The sequence below is a fragment of the Podarcis cretensis genome, assembly GCF_951804945.1.
Source record: "Podarcis cretensis genome assembly, chromosome: 2".
Lineage (NCBI taxonomy): Eukaryota > Metazoa > Chordata > Lepidosauria > Squamata > Lacertidae > Podarcis > Podarcis cretensis.
In genome coordinates this window covers 44,056,371-44,073,177 of record NC_137171.1, presented here as the reverse complement: position 1 = coordinate 44,073,177, position 16,807 = coordinate 44,056,371, and the positions used below count along the sequence as shown (strand labels likewise).

General features: G+C 48.7%; 1 protein-coding gene across 8 annotated transcripts in view; it reads right to left on the bottom strand.

Annotated features, from left to right (window-relative positions):
• Positions 1–16,370, bottom strand: part of LOC307210287 (transforming growth factor beta receptor type 3-like) — a 30,555-nt gene extending 14,185 nt beyond the window's left edge. For 2 of the 8 annotated variants that reach the window (XR_013835934.1, XR_013835935.1), the window contains exons 1-17: positions 13,879–16,369; positions 13,638–13,769; positions 10,503–10,675; positions 9,959–10,078; positions 9,344–9,527; positions 8,714–8,873; positions 8,008–8,164; positions 6,942–7,128; positions 6,013–6,260; positions 5,692–5,871; positions 4,658–4,978; positions 3,860–3,992; positions 3,269–3,343; positions 2,874–2,984; positions 1,965–2,009; positions 1,069–1,180; positions 526–637 (exon numbers count right to left, since the gene is read on the bottom strand). Coding sequence is in view for 2 of the 8 variants with exons in the window: in XM_079965985.1 (XP_079822111.1) it covers positions 583–637; positions 1,069–1,180; positions 1,965–2,009; positions 2,874–2,984; positions 3,269–3,343; positions 3,860–3,992; positions 4,658–4,978; positions 5,692–5,871; positions 6,013–6,260; positions 6,942–7,128; positions 8,008–8,164; positions 8,714–8,873; positions 9,344–9,527; positions 9,959–10,078; positions 10,503–10,675; positions 13,638–13,769; positions 13,879–13,972 (2,487 nt within the window). In the remaining 6 variants the exon portion in view is untranslated. Of the gene's footprint in view, positions 1–525; positions 638–1,068; positions 1,181–1,964; positions 2,010–2,873; positions 2,985–3,268; positions 3,344–3,859; positions 3,993–4,657; positions 4,979–5,691; positions 5,872–6,012; positions 6,261–6,941; positions 7,129–8,007; positions 8,165–8,713; positions 8,874–9,343; positions 9,528–9,958; positions 10,079–10,502; positions 10,676–13,637; positions 13,770–13,878 lie in introns of all 8 variants that reach the window. The other 6 variants (XR_013835936.1, XR_013835937.1, XR_013835938.1 and 3 more) reach the window with 6 other exon arrangements.
• Positions 16,371–16,807: the final 437 nt, after the last annotated feature.

The following is a 16,807-nucleotide window of genomic DNA, read 5'->3' as shown; positions in this document are numbered from 1 at the left end:
GGCAGTGAAGGTCCTGTGAGTGTGTCTGGAGGCGGTTGGAGATTGGATGACGGCTAACAGATTGGGGTTGAATCCTGACAAGACAGAAGTACTGTTTTGGGGGGACAGGGGGCGGGCAGGTATGGAGGACTCCCTGGTCCTGAATGGGGTAACTGTGCCCCTGAAGGACCAGGTGTGCAGCCTGGGAGTCATTTTGGACTCACAGCTGTCCATGGAGGCGCAGGTCAATTCTGTGTCCAGGGTAGCTGTTTACCAGCTCCATCTGGTATGCAGGCTGAGACCCTTTCTACCTGCAGACTGTCTCACCAGAGTGGTGCATGCTCTAGTTATCTCCCACTTGGACTACTGCAATGCACTCTACATGGGGCTACCTTTGAAGGTGACCCAGAAACTACAACTAATCCAGAATGCGGCAGCTAGACTGGTGACTGGGAGCAGCCGCCAAGAACACATAGCACTAGTCTTGAAAGACCTACATTGGCTCCCAGTACGTTTCCAAGCACAATTCAAAATGTTGGTGCTGACCTTTAAAGCCCTAAACAGTCTCGGTCCAGTATACCTGAAGGAGCGTCTCCACCCCCGTCATTCTGCCCAGACACTGAGCTCCAGCGCCGAGGGCCTTCTGGCGGTTCCCTCACTGCAAGAAGCAAAGTTACAGGGAACCAGGCAAAGGGCCTTCTCAGTAATGGCTCCCACCCTGTGGAATACTGTCCCACCAGATGTCAAAGGAAAAAACAACTACCAGACTTTTAGGAGACATCTGAAGGCAGCCCTGTTTAGGGAAGCTTTTAATATCTGAAGGACTATTGTATTTTAATATTTTGATGGAAGCAGCCCAGAGTGGCTGGGAAAACCCAGCCGTATGGGCAGGGTATAAATAATAAATTATTGAATTATTATTATCAACAAAAATCACCCCAAAACATCACCACGCTACTTGCATAAGCCTGCATATTTGCAGAGGCAAACTCTGCAAATGCAGGGGGCACAAAGGATCCAAGTCAATAAATAATCCCCTTCCAATTCTCCAAATTCATTCCTCCCATGAACTTTTTGAAATCTAGTTACCTTCTTCGGTAGAGGCTTCTTAGGGTAGAGCACCACGTGCGACGTGCAGGGCCAGCTGCAGCTGGAGCTGACAAAGTGTCTTCACGCTTTGGAGCAGATGGTCCTACAGGGTCTAGCAGGAGGAAGAAAGAAAATGCAGCAGTGCCCCCCACCCGCCCCCAATTGCACTGCAACCATCCATCTCACCACCACACTAACCCCCTTCCAGAGGTAAACAAATGCACCCTCTTCCTATTTGCATATGTTAGTTTCTCCAAGTCTTAGCATATTTGTAATGTTCCACTTTTAAGTATTGAGATGAAGCAAAACTGCCCTAGCTTGGGTATATTTAAAACTGGCTAATCCTGGAGGCAACAAACTGGCTCTCTTGAATACAGCAACCTGCTTTAGTAAGGACAGCTTTCTTGAATTCCTGGCTCTGCCTTTGCATTATGGATGCTTCAAACGAGTCCAGGTGTATGCAGAAGGTCCCAGGTTCAGTTCACCAGCATCTCTAGGTATAGCTGGAAGATAACTCTCCCTGCCTTATATTAACTACAATAGGTGACTTTTTGGAAGCCTTATTTCAGCAGAGGGAAGGGGGCTTGCAGGCACCAGGAAGGTCTCCAGGTGCATATGTGCCTGTGGTTGCTGAACTGGACACACATGCAATATGCATTCATTATTATTTAACAAATTTTGTATACTGTTTAGTTGTAGTCAAACCTCTAAGGTGCTTATAATGTTGAAATTATCAACTAAAGAACCAGTTTGAAACAATTAAACATTGAAAAATAATTAAAAGTTATTATAAGTGTGCACCACCGATTCCATTCACAGCCAGAGATGGAAATGAGTGCAGAATCAAAGCCTCTGCTCAAATGAAGGATTTCTCAAAAGCCAATGTGTCACCTTACCAGTCTCAGCTGCAGGCTGGCTCCTCCTCCCGGAAGCCGACTCACCTACAAGTTCAAGGCTGGCATTAAAATTTAGTAATTAAAGCTTTGTTCAGACCGCCTCATTTCAGAGAAAGGTGTGAAAATGCATGTGCACTGTCTAATAATAAAAAATAACCAGAAATAAAAAGCAGACTGGGATCAATATCATGGATGTGCACATAAATCCCTCTCCCTCCCCTCTGACCTTTACTTTCCTCCTTTGGCTGTCTGGCCTTTTTATCATCCTATTTGTTCTGTTTCTATTTCTTTATTTTTTCCATGGTGGATGGGTGGACAAGTACAAATGTGCAAAAGCAGACCAATATGAATAATGATGTGAATTTCCTAGACACATAATCCCCCTCCAGACTTTTTTGTAACATTGATTCCAATATGTATTTCAGCTGCTGCATCTTCGATCGCCTAAAGGTCATGTTTCCCACTCTATGATCCTTCCTAGAAGCCAACGGCAATGGGAATCATTTGGCTGCCAGCTTCCACCCCAAGATCCATGCCCTACTGTAACTCAACCTTGGTACATGTGACTGCATAATGCATATTCTGGCTCTGACGGAAGAGATGGAGGCAGACATTTGGCAAAAGCCAACCAGCCCCAACCTGGTGCCCTCCAGATGCTTGAGAGAACAACTCCAGGCCCAGCAAGCATGGCTAGCTAGTGATGAGAGCTAAAATCCAAAACAGCTGGAAGGCAATAGGTTGAGGAAAGGTGTCATGATCTATAATTTAGAGTTTTCCCATCTCGGACATGTGGCCCAGTCTCCCTTTACAGAAATGCTAAGGTGTGCTTCCGCAGGCTTTGCCAAAAATCAACCATTCAAGTAAAATAGATGGTACCTACAGCAGTGAGGGGACCCTCTCTATACCTACCTGTATAGGTGTAAATGAACCAGAGCCCAATAGTGAGGCAGATGCCGATGAGGAAGGCTGCAATAGCTATCCCAATTACTGCGGGGACCGTCTGGCCTGGCGCAGCTGCAGCTACAGAGAAGCGGGATATGGGGAGGATGTGTGGAGAAGGAGCACAAAAATTCGTTCTCACTCTCTGTCCAGGAAGGGGAGATGGGCCAGGGCCCGAAATGGGGTAATACAGAATGAAAAAGTCTGAGGATCAGAGTTCTTGCTCTAGCCCACAGCTGCAGGAATCCTCAACTCCACTCCCCCCCCCCCTAGAGCCAAGAGTAGAATTCCAGTCTAAAACCAATTTCAGTCCCCAAATCCCTGGGAAACAAGGCCAGCAAGAGAGCATGGGGATGTTTACTTACTTCGGACTACCTGAGTCTTCCGCTTGTGGGCTGCATCCTTTGGTGCTTTTCCTTGTTGTTTGTCTGGGACCTTAGCTGCAGAAAAAGACACCAAAGTCAAGGAAGGAACAGATAATCTGAGGGAGTGTCTGAAGAAAATAGCCTCCGGGTGGCAAGGGGGAGAAAAGAAATGAGTGCATAACTCTGCCCATCATTGCTACTTTGCTTCACTCAGGATGAACATGTAAGATGCCATTGGCAAAGTCTGGGCTTGTAGCATGGTGAGATCCAAGGCATCCATCTCCTGGGTAGGAGATGCTGGTGAACTACAAGCCCCATCATCCCTTGCCATTGGCCATGGTGGCTTGAGGTGATGGGAGCTGGAGTCCAAGAATATCTAGAGGGCTACAGGTCCACCACCTCTGCTCTGGAGAGATGCACAAGGAGACACTTCCATCTCCCCAGCAAGCAGGACTCCCCCATCAGTTTCTTTCAGTTCCTCACTCACTCTGCAGGACAGTTTTCTCCAGCATGGAGCCAGGGTGCTGAACTGCAAGGCCTTCAAGCCAACTGCTCTCTCCTGGCTGCTATCTAGAACCCACAGGAAAGTACCTGGTTTCGGGCCAGGAGAGGCAGCTCTGAGCGGAGTCTCCACAGTCACTAGCATAGGCTTTGTGATGGTGCGCTGGAAGCGGCTTGGGACCGCCTCCTCTTCTCCCCTGCAGGCCTCGTTCTCAGACTGACACTGAAACAAAAACCTGCCTCAGAAGAGTGCCTCATCCCAGCAATGGGAGCTAGGCCTTGGCCCAGTTAATCCCACCTGCTTCTCCATAAGCCCAGCCAGCTCATTTCTACAGCTAACTGGGAGGCTCTTTTGCACAGACCCATTCCAGAGGGTTTTCACCCCTCCAAGGGGTTTCGCTTTCCTCTTTATTCCATCTTTTCTTAGGCACCACCCTTTCCACCCTCAGAGCAGAGATGGACCAAGGATTTCTGGAAGGGGCCAGTCATAGCTAAGGGGCAAAGCACACAGAGGGGCCCCCATTCAACCCCCAGTCAAACATCAAAGGAAATACCTCTGCTTGAAACACTTGAGAGATATTGCTGTTCAGAGGAGGCAATAATAATAAGCCAACATGGTGCCCCCCTAGATACCAATTGACTACAATTTTCATCACCCCTGGCCAATGGCCATGCTAGCTGAGGTGCTGGCAATTGGGAAGCCAGCATCCTCATTGAGCAGAGGGCACCATTTTGGCTACTTCTGGGCCAAGTGGAGAGCTTGCAGTGGCATATCAGTTTCCTCCATAAGCATCCCCAATCAGGAGAGCCTATTCTGAAGCAGTAGCGCTATCAGGCCCTCAGATAGCTGCTAGAAGACAGGGTTCCCTAGCCCAGGGAGCCAGAGACCTTGGGGATTGCGCCCTTGGGTCTGGCGGAGTCCTGAGAACCCCTGCTGCAGAGCGTCAGACGGCAGTGCAAGAAGTGGATGGAGGCATTGGACCGTGGCTTCAACACAAAGCTCAGTCGCTGGCGTTCCTGGTACCCCAGAGGCAACGCCTGGGCCTGGCCTGGCAGCTCGGGTTTCCACAGCCTGACTTGGGCGGCGGCCACAGGACAGCCGTGCTGGACCAGCAGATACGCTGAGGCCTCTGAAGCATCTGAGGAGCTAGAGATGAAGCACTTCTGGATGGTGAAGCTGAGAGACAAGTCATAGGTTGCCAAGGAAGCCTGGAGGAAAAAGGAAACACCATCTAGTCTGCAAACACAAGTGCCAGTTTTGCTGCCAACGTTTTCTGAATGCTGCACTGAAAAGCACATGAATCTGATCATTGCAGAGTCTGTAAGTAAACCATTTTGAACTTGCCACACACATGGTATTTTCTATGCCAGAAGAAGAGGGAAATTTGGAAGGAACTTAGAAAGTCATATTCTAAGAATAACAACCTATATTTCCATGCTTTTCTTTGCTAGATGTTTGTTGTTTTAAATTTCTGCTGGGGTTCTCTCACCAAAGAATACTTGCCCCAATCTTGGCTCTTGGCATCCAGGAATTGTCTTTTTATACCTATTTTTTCATTGCCAACCAACCATAAAGTTGGACCTTGAATTGGGCCGCAGTATGAAATCTGCTAAGTCTATTCCTTGCTGTTTTGCTTACAAAATCATGACCTTCCCTGGGATGCACGTTGCCCTTCTAAGCTGGTAAAACGTGATGGCAAATCACCCCTGTTACTTCGTCCCTTTGAGAGCTACAGTGTAAGTTTATCACCCCCCCATAAAGCAACAAGCAGGTCAACTGCCCTGTTTGAGGCTCTGAGAGAAACAGGGAGTGCTGCAAACCACCAGATCTCTGGACAGAGGAGGAATCACTTAGGGACAAGATTCTGGCGTGTAACTGCTGCGTCCAATGCCAGCTCTTGCATATTCATCGTCCGCTTTACCTCCACAAAGACAAGGCTGTTGGCTGAGACGACAAAAGGTCCAAGTTGCTTGGCAAAAGCCTCTGTGTTGTAGAGCTCTAGGTTAATGAGGGCATTGCCAAGGTGAAGGTGGGGATCCTGGAAGGCCGTTGCGGCTTCTGAAGGAGATATCTGGGTTGGAGAAGGTGAAACACAGGAGACCTGCAGGAGAAAAACAGGTCTGTGGAGCGGTATTGATGTACAACGGCAAGAGAATACCCATCCATCCACATCCACATGAAATGGCACTGTAGGAAATAGATTCCCTCTGTCCTTCTGGAGATGTCATCCTTGGCTACTCACTCTCTGAGTGTCCTGGTTTTCAAGAATAGGCTTACGGTCCCCAAGACACAAGATAGATTCTGTCCCCTCTGCTTTGGCTGTAGACGGTGGGTAGGTAACGGAACCATCCTCTCCCCCAAAGTCTTGCCTTGTCACCTCCCCGCCAGCTGTGTTGGCTTCTGCAAAGTCCTGTTGAGAGGCTGTGAAACTGGGAGGATGCAGAAATATGGGCCAAAAGAGTGTTGGCTCTTCTAGAGGAGGTGTGGCCCCTACAAAGGAAATACAGGTGTGTGGGTGTGATGCAATCATATGCCTTATACACTGCTGCTGTTAATCAGAATATGATCTATTCCAAGCATCACCAGTGTGGCCCCAAAGGACACATGTGCCCAGCTCACAGAGGCCTGTGAGGCAACCCTGTATCTATTCCTTCTGTTACCTAAGTGAAAGGTCTGCACATTCTGACATAATATGGCACGCCTTCCTGTTCTCTTCCACGGGCTCAGCATTCAGAATGCAATGCAGTTTCATTTGCCCTTCTTGATTTTACCATTGTAGCCACAGCTGATTGCCTATTTGATGCCATTTATCATCCCTACGTGAATCCTGATTGGCTGAGATCACATAACGACTAGGAAATAAGCTCTCAAAAGGGTTTGGGAAAATGGCACTGAAGCAGCAAAATATCTGTTAACAAGCACCAAAATATATGCTTTGGCTGGGTGTGTACCATTTCAGCCCCCTTGGAAGCATACTTTTCATGCTGAAAATGTTTTGATTTGGTGCATTCCTAAAATAAAACTGAGGTTGTATACCCTAGGGTAAAATGGTGCAGGAGGAACTGGAATATAAATGCCAGGAATCTACTGCAGCGGTCACTAGTGGTTTGCCTCTAAGCTCTCTGGTGGGCACTTTTCCCATTCATGTCCATTGAATCCCTCCAAACCTACCATTCATCCCAACAAAAAGGAGAAACCTGTTCACCCGCTCAGCCTCAACGTAGGATGTAAAGGCAGGCAGATTCTGCTCCGTTGCAAACTGCAAAGGGTCGAGGGTCATCAGCCGAGGGGACGTCCGCTGGGTCACAGTCAGAGGCAGATCCATTTCTGTGCTGCTGACTGTGACTTTGTGCGAAGCCTAGAAAGGAATCCCAGCCTGAGTTACAATACAAGGCCCAGACATGGAGAGCAGCAGCAACAGGCACACCATAAACAAGAGACGGTCCAGGGGAATCAAATGGCAGCATGGAGACAGACTCCCAAGAGGGAGTAGCCTAGTGGGGTGGAGAGTTGGAGCCAGGAAGTAAGACTCCTTGGCTCACTTTAGCAAAAAAAAAAAAATAAGGCTGGAGGAGGAGGAGGCAAACCTAGAGTTATAGGGAGAATGCAGGGGACGCTTATGGAAGAGGGTTGGTAAAGCTCACTAGTGGGCCTGTGAAGGCAGGAGTTAGCAGAATGAACCCTCCATAATATAACCCTTATAATAGCATGAAGCCAAGCATCTAAAATTACCAAACTGCTTCCACTAGGAAAGGTTGCAATTCTGCATAATGCATCTACAGTGGTACCTCAGGTTAATTAAGGAATAAATCCCACCCAGTTTTGTACTGATGTTGATGACACACTTGGCGATACAGTGGTACCTCAGGTTAAGAGCTTAATTCGTTCCGGAGGTCCATTCTTAACCTGAAACTGTTCTTAACCTTAGGTACCATTTTAGCTAATGGGGCCTCCCGCTGCCGCTGCGCCGCCATCGCATGATTTCTGTTCTCATCCTGAAGCAAAGTTCTTAACCTGAGGTACTATTTCTGGGTTAGCAGAGTCTGGAACCTGAAGCGTCTGGAACCTGAAGCGTCTGTAACCCGAGGTACCACTGTATCTGGCTTTGAGCACATGTGTGCCCTGCTCCCTTCCAGATGTGTGCCACTGCCACCAACTTGGGGAGGGGGAGAGAGAGAAGTGTATTAGCTGGCCTAGAGCGTTACAGATCTATACCCAGAGCAGGTCCTGCCCCTACCAGTACGTGCAGCCGGCCAGTGAGGCGGTGGGTGTGAACCATCCACTCAGCAGCTCCCTCACTCTTCAGTATCAAGATCAGTCCCCAGTGGGGGGGCCTTCGGACAGCATGAAGTTCCACAGTCAAATGAGCCAGGGTGGGCCTAGAAGAGAGCAGGCTGCCCCCCCCCAACAGGATTAAGCACATGATGGAAGCCAGTGAAGCCCCACGCCACCCGTCCCCCAACTCACAGATCCCTGCCCAATATTCAAGGCCTAATACCAGCCACTGTCGCTACTCGTTTTTGGCTCAGTGTCCATCTGGCCTTGACTTTCGGGGGAAGTGCCGTAGCTAAGTGGCAGGGCAACTGCTCTGCATGCAGAAGGTCAGAGATTCGATCCCCATCATCTCCAGACAGAGCTGAGAAAGACATGGGAGATCTGCTGCCAGTCTGTGTCAGCAGTACCAGGCTAGATGAACCAGCTTCCATGTTCCTGTTTATTATATCTTATCCATTTTAACACAAGGGTCACTTATCATAGGCAGCCTCTTGCATAGGTTTCATTCTTCCTCACCATCCCCCTTCCCCATCTACACTAAGAACAATTTCAACCTCCCTGTTCAAGACATGGCATCTCATTATGAACATTTTGCCAACCCCCTGCTCCCCCCCCCCGGGTTCAACAGCCACATGCTGAAGCTCTGGCGATGCCTCCCTGGCACGCACCTTGGTGCAACTCCTTTGGAGAGGATGATGTGAACTTCAAGGACTTGCGGAGGGTCAGGATGCAGGCAAACTCTCAGAGGCTGGAGTTGGCACTTGGAGGCAAAGTGCACTGGGGTCAGGAAATTCCTACTTAATCTGCAAGCGGCTGGGGCAATCCTATCTGGAGAAGGAAAGGAATGAAGTATCTGGACTGAATGGTCACAGAAGAGCTGCTGCGATTTACTCTTTTTTTTTTTGCAAGCAATGCAAACTCTTTGGCAACTGCTCTCCAGTTGATACTGGTGAGTCTTATTTATCTGTACCGTGTATACCGGTATATTCCATCTTCCCTCTATGATTGCAGTGCACAGATCTTTCCTTCCTGGATGGTCTCCCTTCCAGGCACTGACCAGACCCAGACCTGCACAACTTCTGCAAAGTTACTGCATTAGCCCAGGACCCAAAAGACCAGCTGCCTGCCCTCCTCCTGCTTATCACACTGCAGTAGCGAAAGTGGGGAACCTGTGTCTCTCCATATGTTGCTGGACTGCAACTCCAATCAGCCCCAGCCAGGGTGGCCAGTGGCCAGGGATGGGGAATTGTAGGACACACAGCCATAATGCCACCCTTTCCCTCAGAGCCGATATCTACCCTCATTGCCCATGCCAGCCCCCAGGCGTGTGTAGATTCTGTTGACTCCACGGTATTCAGCCAGAGAGGTGACCCCTCCATGCTCCCTCCGTGCCCACTTCAGCAGGCGTTTGGGTGTCTTTGGTAAGTTGGTCTCAGCAGAAGCCACTGGCCCCGGGGCTGAAACATTAGAGCCAGGGGAGACCTGTAGATAGGAGGAAGGCAAAGGTAAAATATACTAGCCTGGAGAACCTCCCCCCTCTCTGACACCCCACGCTGGGGAGTGCATTAAAGTTGAACAGTTCTGCACTTTAATCTGGGAGATCTGGGTTCAAGTTCCACCTCAGCCACAGATTCACTGGGTGGCCTTAGGCAAGCCTCCCTCAGCCTCAATTTCCCCCATCTGTAAAATGGGAAGAATAGGAACTTACTACACAAGATGCTTCTGAAGACAAACAGAGCTAGATCTGAAAGTATTCTGTAAAAGTGCTGTGGAGGTAGCAAATTAGCTTTTCCATCCACCCTTCCCATAGCTGCCACTCATCTTCTATGCTTGCGTAGAGCAGGGACTCCAACGACCCTCTCAGTGATCCCCATGATGTTCTCTAGGCCCTTTGGCCCTCTATCCCATCTCACCTGGAAGGTCCAGTTTTTTCCAGGGGGAGACAGCAACACCCAGCGCACAGGCTTCCGGGAATACAGCACAAAGATGGGGCCTCTGTCGTGGGGATCTGGGTCCAGAGTTATCAGAGTTACCTGAAAGAGGATCAAGGGGACAGGTACCTTCTCCATGCATGATCAAAGAGCGAAATGGAGAAGGGATTGGAAAAGAACCAGAGAAGGTAGGATATACCACCAAAGGCGGCCTAGCAACTTACCCCTTGGATGTTCAGCAGGTGAGGCATGTTCCCACCCCCAGCACTAAGCAGGCCCTGCGCAAGAGTGTTCCTCTTTGCTTCTCACAACTTGGCTAACCTAACACTTCTGTGACTTAAGAGAGGCCCTGACAACTGTGAAGAAGTGACTGAAATGGAGTTTTGCCCTTTTGACTGACTGGCACACCTTGAACTGTAGTGCCAAGCTGAACGGCCATCTTGTTTGGGTATCCAATGGAGCTGTAGCAAGACCCATCATACAGCCTCATACATGGGAAGGTGGTATGGATGGGGATCTCCCATACCTGGCCATTTGCCGGCAATCCCTTCTTCAGGCTGATGACATGGACTTCTTGCCCCAGGGTAGAGCGGCCCCGGCTGGTACATCCGGTGCCTTTTCGCAGTGATTCCCAGAAGCCGAGGACGGGATGTGGGGTAGAGGCAGACATGGGGAGGCAAGCAAGATGGTGCCAGGCGGCTGCAGGGGAAGGAGAAGAGCAATGCTGGAAGAAACGGGGTTTCAGAAAAGTAGTTTCCAAAACTCTGTACATTTGGCATCCCCTTTCTCCCAAAACACAAAGTGCTCAGGTGCCTGAGCTCAAAATGATACACCAGCTTAACTTTTCTTTTCTTTTCTTTTTTGCATAATTCATTCTGTGTCTGAGAAACAAAAAATATGGAATATCTGGCCAATGACTGAGGATGATGGAGGGAAAAATAAAACAAGGAAACTCTGGGGGAACTGGTATGATGGGACAGAAATGGATTGGTGTGCATTTCATGGTCCCCACACTGAGGGGGGAGGGTCACTGTGAATTGCTCCTAACAATGGCTTACTGGCTTATTTTTAGATTGTACAAGTTGTACAAGGGAAAAAAGTGTTTCTTTTTCAGTCAGCTATACTATAAACTGTAAGGGGCTCAGTCTCCTCCTTCCCTTTAAATTCCTTTTCCAAAGGATACTCAGCATGGAGAGCCTTTGCTGGGTGGGAAAGTGGTTTTTTTGGGGGGGGGGTTCCTCCCTCTTAGTTCCATTCCCCCCCCCCCCCCCCGTTTCTCCTGGGCATGTTGATGGCACTCCTCTTGTTTTTCAGTGGTCATGTTTGGCACTCAATCCTAGAGAATTATTACTTAAAGTCTGTTTTCATTATGAAGATGAGAGTATTGTCTTTTGCACTGACTGGCTGCAGCTCTCTAGGGACAACCTCAGTCCTACCTGAAGATGCTGGGAAATGAAGCTGGGACCTACTTCATGCAAAGCAGGTGCTCTAACCACTGACCATTCATTTTACGAATTAAATAATTACAGGGAAGCTGCTAGCCCTGCACGGGGGCTACACATTACATACACAACAATAAGACTGGGTGAGAATGTGGTGGCAGACCAGACTATATCCTATTCTGAGACTACAATGTAAAAAGTTCCTTGTAATAGGAAAGCTAACACAGTAGGGAGCACGCTGGGCTGGTTTGTTGCCTTTCTACCAAGGCAATTTTCAATTTAAAATACTGGAAGGAACAAAAGCTACCAAATATTCTCAGGGTGACCTCAGGAGCTGCCTGGCCTGGGCTCTCTCATTTCTACCTATGCTTCTGGGCAGAGTTATTAAGTTGCCCCAGGGAGCTAATTCTTTCTCCTCAGTGTACTAGAATTTTACACACAGACAGCTTTAGGGGGGAGGGGTTTAAAAAAAGACACACACACCACCTGCAGCCTGAAATGGTACAATTCCATTTAGCACATGAGGATTCTACCAACTCAACCTGCCTTAACATTCCATGTGAAAGAATATGCTCTGGCACCATGAGAAAGGAAGAGAAAGCTGTAAAGGTAAAGGTAAAGGGACCCCTGACCATTAGGTCCAGTCGTGGCCGACTCTGGGGTTGTGGCTCTCATCTCGCTTTATTGGCCGAGGGAGCCGGCGTACAGCTTCCGGGTCATGTGGCCAGCATGACTAAGCATGACTAAGCCGCTTCTGGCGAACCAGAGCAGCGCATGGAAACGCCATGAGCAGTACCTATTTATCTACTTGCACTTTGATGTGCTTTCGAACTGCTAGGTTGGCAGGAGCAGGAACCAAGCAACGGGAGCCACCCCATTGCAGGGATTTGAACTGCCAACCTTCAGATCGGCAAGTCCTAGGCTCTGTGGTTTAACCCACAGCGCCACCCATGTCCCACAGAGAGCTGTACCAGATACCAAAGTACAGCTGCAGGAGTGTTCAACGTGGATGTTTTCCCCCCAATTTGGGAATGTGAAGAAATAGCAGAAGTACCTTACAGCAAGTGCAGAGTGCCTTCCCCTCACCATTCAGAACAGAAACGATGACTCCTGGTCAACTTTGGAAGCCTGGGCTCTTCTCTTTATAGGAAGCAACCATGGTCGGCTGGCTATGAATTCAGCAGATAGCTTAACAGCCTCTGTGCTATAAACAACCCACAGGCAGCATCTACCTGCCCTATGGTAATCAATGTCAAAAACAAATACTGAGTGCCGAGCTGGAGATTAAAAGTGCCCTTAGCTGTGTGTACTTGGTTATCAAGGAACTGAAATTGCATCCTGTGAAAAATAAGCAGGTACAGAATGATGGACACTCTGTAAATCCAAGCTGCTCACTGAAGGTACATCCAATAAAGAGAAGCAGGACAAAGGGCATCAGAAGCATCATGCAGAATTGGGAAACCCCTAGTATGGTAAAGGTAAAGGACCCATGAATGGTTAAATCCAGTCGAATTTGACTTTGGGGTGCAGCGCTCATCTCTGCTTTCAGGCTGAGGGAGCTGGCGTTTGTCCGCAGACAGCTTTTCCGTGTCATGTGACCAGCATGACTAAACTGTTTCTGGCACAATGGAACACTGTGACAGAAACCAGAGCACATGGAAACGCCGTTTACCTTCCCGCCGCACCAGTACCTATTTATCTACTTGCACTGGCATGCTTTCGAACTGCTAGGTTGACAGGAGCCGGAACAGAGCAATGGGAGCTCACCCGATTGTGTGAATTTGAACTGCCAATCTTGCGATCGGCAAGCTCAAGAGGCTCAGTGGTTTAGACCACAGCACCACCCACGTCCCTCAAACCCCTAGTATAAAACCCCATTGAATACATTTATACTCTGACAACTTCATCTACCTATTCTGCTGCAAGGGAAGAAAATTTGACAAGTCCAAATGGCTCTGTGTGAGCGCACACATGTCTATTTAGCAAAGTTGAAAGACCTGCTCTACATTCAAGGTTGCAAAGAAAAATGCATTTTAAGACTGCTAATTTCTTTTTTACATGTACACTTCAGGATACATACAGCAATGTATCCTGGACAGCTCCCCTACAATAATGTTTTTGTTTTGTTTTGTTTTAGCAAAACGTTTTACACCTTTGGTGTGGATAATTATTGTGCAGCCCATTTAAATGTTTACAATAGCCACTCTGTTAAACTTTACCTGTCCCAGAGCACCCCCAGACGACAAACAGCAGGAGGAGGTACTGTCTCCATAGGTGATCAATATGCAGGCAGTTTCTATGCATGGTGTTCAGAACCCAAAGAAAAGCTGTGATTTCCCTCTTGTTCCACCCTAGGAAAGAAAGCAAAGCCAGGGCAAGAAAGCACAGGAGTTGAAGGGAATGCCGTCGCACGACCTCTGAGCTACTTGGAAACACTTTCCAGCCCTCAAGACCTCATACCAGTCAATTTGTGGTTCGGATTTTGGGACAGAACTTCAACATTTCCTCTCTCCGTTCCTGATCTATCTGCTACAGAAACAAGCATACAGACCATACTCAGTCTCCCTTAATACGGATTATACATTCCTTCAACTATCCTGTCATATGCGCAATCATAGCAGGATGGGGTGGTGGAAGGACTTCATTTTGGTGCAGTGGGTGCTTCTGCAATTGTAAGCAGAGGGGAAGGTGGTGGCCACCCTTCCGATTAACACCACAAAGTGAAAGGGTATAGCATATAGCCAGGGTCTCCAACCTTTTCAATCTGAGCAAACAGTCAGAAATCTAAGAATACCCATTTCACTGAAGAAAAATGGGTGATGCTCAGACACCCCTCCCTCATCCCCAGAAACCAGACTAAACACCTACCCACTCAAAAGAAATAAATGTGACACAAAAAGCAGGCAATGTCTCCCCCGCAAACCCCCCCTCCTCATCACAAAAAGCCTCAATTTCTTAAAAAAAAATGGGGTCAGGGGATCTTGACTGGCACCAAGAGGAGGGCACTATGATGGTCATGAGTGAGACATTGGGGACCCCAGAGCTTACCCTGCTTCCAAATTGTTTACTATCTAATGGCTTCTACTCCTTGAAAATGGGAAGATGTGTGAGCCTAATCCAGATCATCGGTCCACTTTGCTCAGTATTATCCACTGTGATGATCTGTCTCTAGCCAGAAGGATTTTGCCCAACACTTGCTTCTCAGTTCTATAGACTCGATCTGCAATCTTTCTCTGAAGGCAACTTACTCTCCCTCACCTTCTGGTCCCAACTTCTGTCAGTCAAAAAGGCGTTCTTCCCTCCTGTCTCAAGTTTCCCACAAAGACTTCCCTCCCACCTTTATGGCTCTGTTTTAAAAGAAGGATGCATTGAGACAGCAAGATTCAGTGTTACAGGATTAGACTGGCTGTAATTAAAAGTTTCCAGGACATGTTCCACCTCCCAGCAAGCCAAGCTCCCGAACGTGGAGAGGGAATGCCAGAGGAACACTTACCTTGCCCAGCAGAGCTCTCCCACTGCCAGTGGATCTAGATGCAGGTTAGGAGAAAAATAGAGGAGGAGGAGGTGGGACAAAGTTCTACCTGAACTGAAGGACAGGAAGCAAGTGGGAGGACTCGCAGCGCTTAATCCAGGGGATGCAGAAACCGTGAGCCAATTCAAGGCCTCCTATCTCCAGACTGGCATAGTTTAATGAACAACAATAATAAAAAAGTTATGCGGGTCAATGGGAGGTTAAAAATAACTCTAAGCCCACAAGGAGGGTCAAGTTACAAGTGAGAGGGGAGGAGGGCATGGTTTATGTGGCAAGCTGTTTATTTCTAAGGGAATTCAGCAGTGGAGGAAAGGTATTAAGAAAGCAGAGACTTACAAGAAGAAGCATCCGCTCCCTTTCCCTCTCTTTGTGTGTGTGTGTGTGTGTCTGTCTGTCTCTCCTCCCTTGTCAGATCCCAGGAACTCACCGTGCGAGTGGCAGGTTCATCACCCCCCTCCCCGTAGCGGGGAGATGGCTCCCCCCCCCCTCAAGCAGGGAGCCATCAAGCAAGCGACCTTCACCCCGAAGGATGTCCCACAGAGTGAGAAACACAAGGCAAGCCCCCGCTTGGGTTACCAAGGAGATTGGGGTGGATTTATGATTAACGCAGGCAGAGGAGGAGACTTCCTGAGAGGCACCGGCAGGTATGCTGTGCTGAAATCTGGGTCAGCGTGACCTGCCTACCACCCCAGTGAGGTAGGGCCAGGAAGGAGACGTTCTGGGTATCTGTCCTGGCTTTAACGGATCACTAACCAGGGGACAGAGAAGAGGCAACAGGGAAGCAGAGGAGTTCCAGTCGCGACAAGGAGGCCTGAGGTAACTCGCCCTTTTATACCAGCAGGCAGGGAAGGTATCATTGCCTGTCAAGTGCCGCTACTCCTTTGCAAGAGATCCTGTCAGATCCTGGACAGGACAGAACCCAAAAAGCAGGAGGAGCAGGCCTCTCTTTCTACCTGCCTGTCAAGCACCTGGGTAGAAATTAGGCAGAGAGGGCTGCACGCGGCTCCAAGGCCACAGGCTGCCTGTTTACAAGATGTTCATCTTTCCCAGGATGCTCTGGCAGACTCCAAGGCCTTCTGGAAAAAAACGAACAAGCCTGACGCAGGGAGGGATAAACGTAACCCAGGTGATTCATCCAAGGCCACAGACAAAGGCAGCAGCAGGCCTCAGAATGCACTGCCCCATCCTACACCTCCTGAACAGAGCAGCTGCGGAAGTCTGTCGTAGCAAAAGCAATCAATGTAAGGGTAGCATAAGCATGCTGTGGACTATACGTTGCATGCTGTCCATTGCATAAGGTGCATGGAAGACCACTGGGCAGTGCTTGGTTACCATTAAGACTGGGTTGGAGAAAGTCTGGATAAGGGATTGCACAAGTGGTTGTAACTAGATTCACTAGATTTCCAACAGGAGTACCTGGTATGCCCTACGGAGGACCCTAGAGTCTGCAAACAATAACATCTTGGGAGGACCCGGGCCTCAAGGAGGTTAGGCTGGCCTCGAACCAGAGCCAGGGCCTTTTCGGCCCTGGCCCCAGCCTGGTGGAACACCCTGCCGCGAAAGACTTGACATCTCTCCACAGGGCCTGTAAGACAGAGCTGTTCTGCCAGGCCTTTTGTCAGGGCCCAGTCTGACCCCTCTCCTCCTACAAGACCCTACATATAATAGGTCTCTCTAATTCCTCTCACCGGTTCATATAAATAGCTGAACCTGGTGTGTACCTAAGGTTCCCAACCCCTATAGTCATAATTTGCCGGTTGCCTTCTGATCTTATTTGATTTTAATCCGATTTTAAGCTGTATTTCAGTCAATTGCTGAATTTTATGTTTTAATGTATTTATATTTTGATGTTAGCCG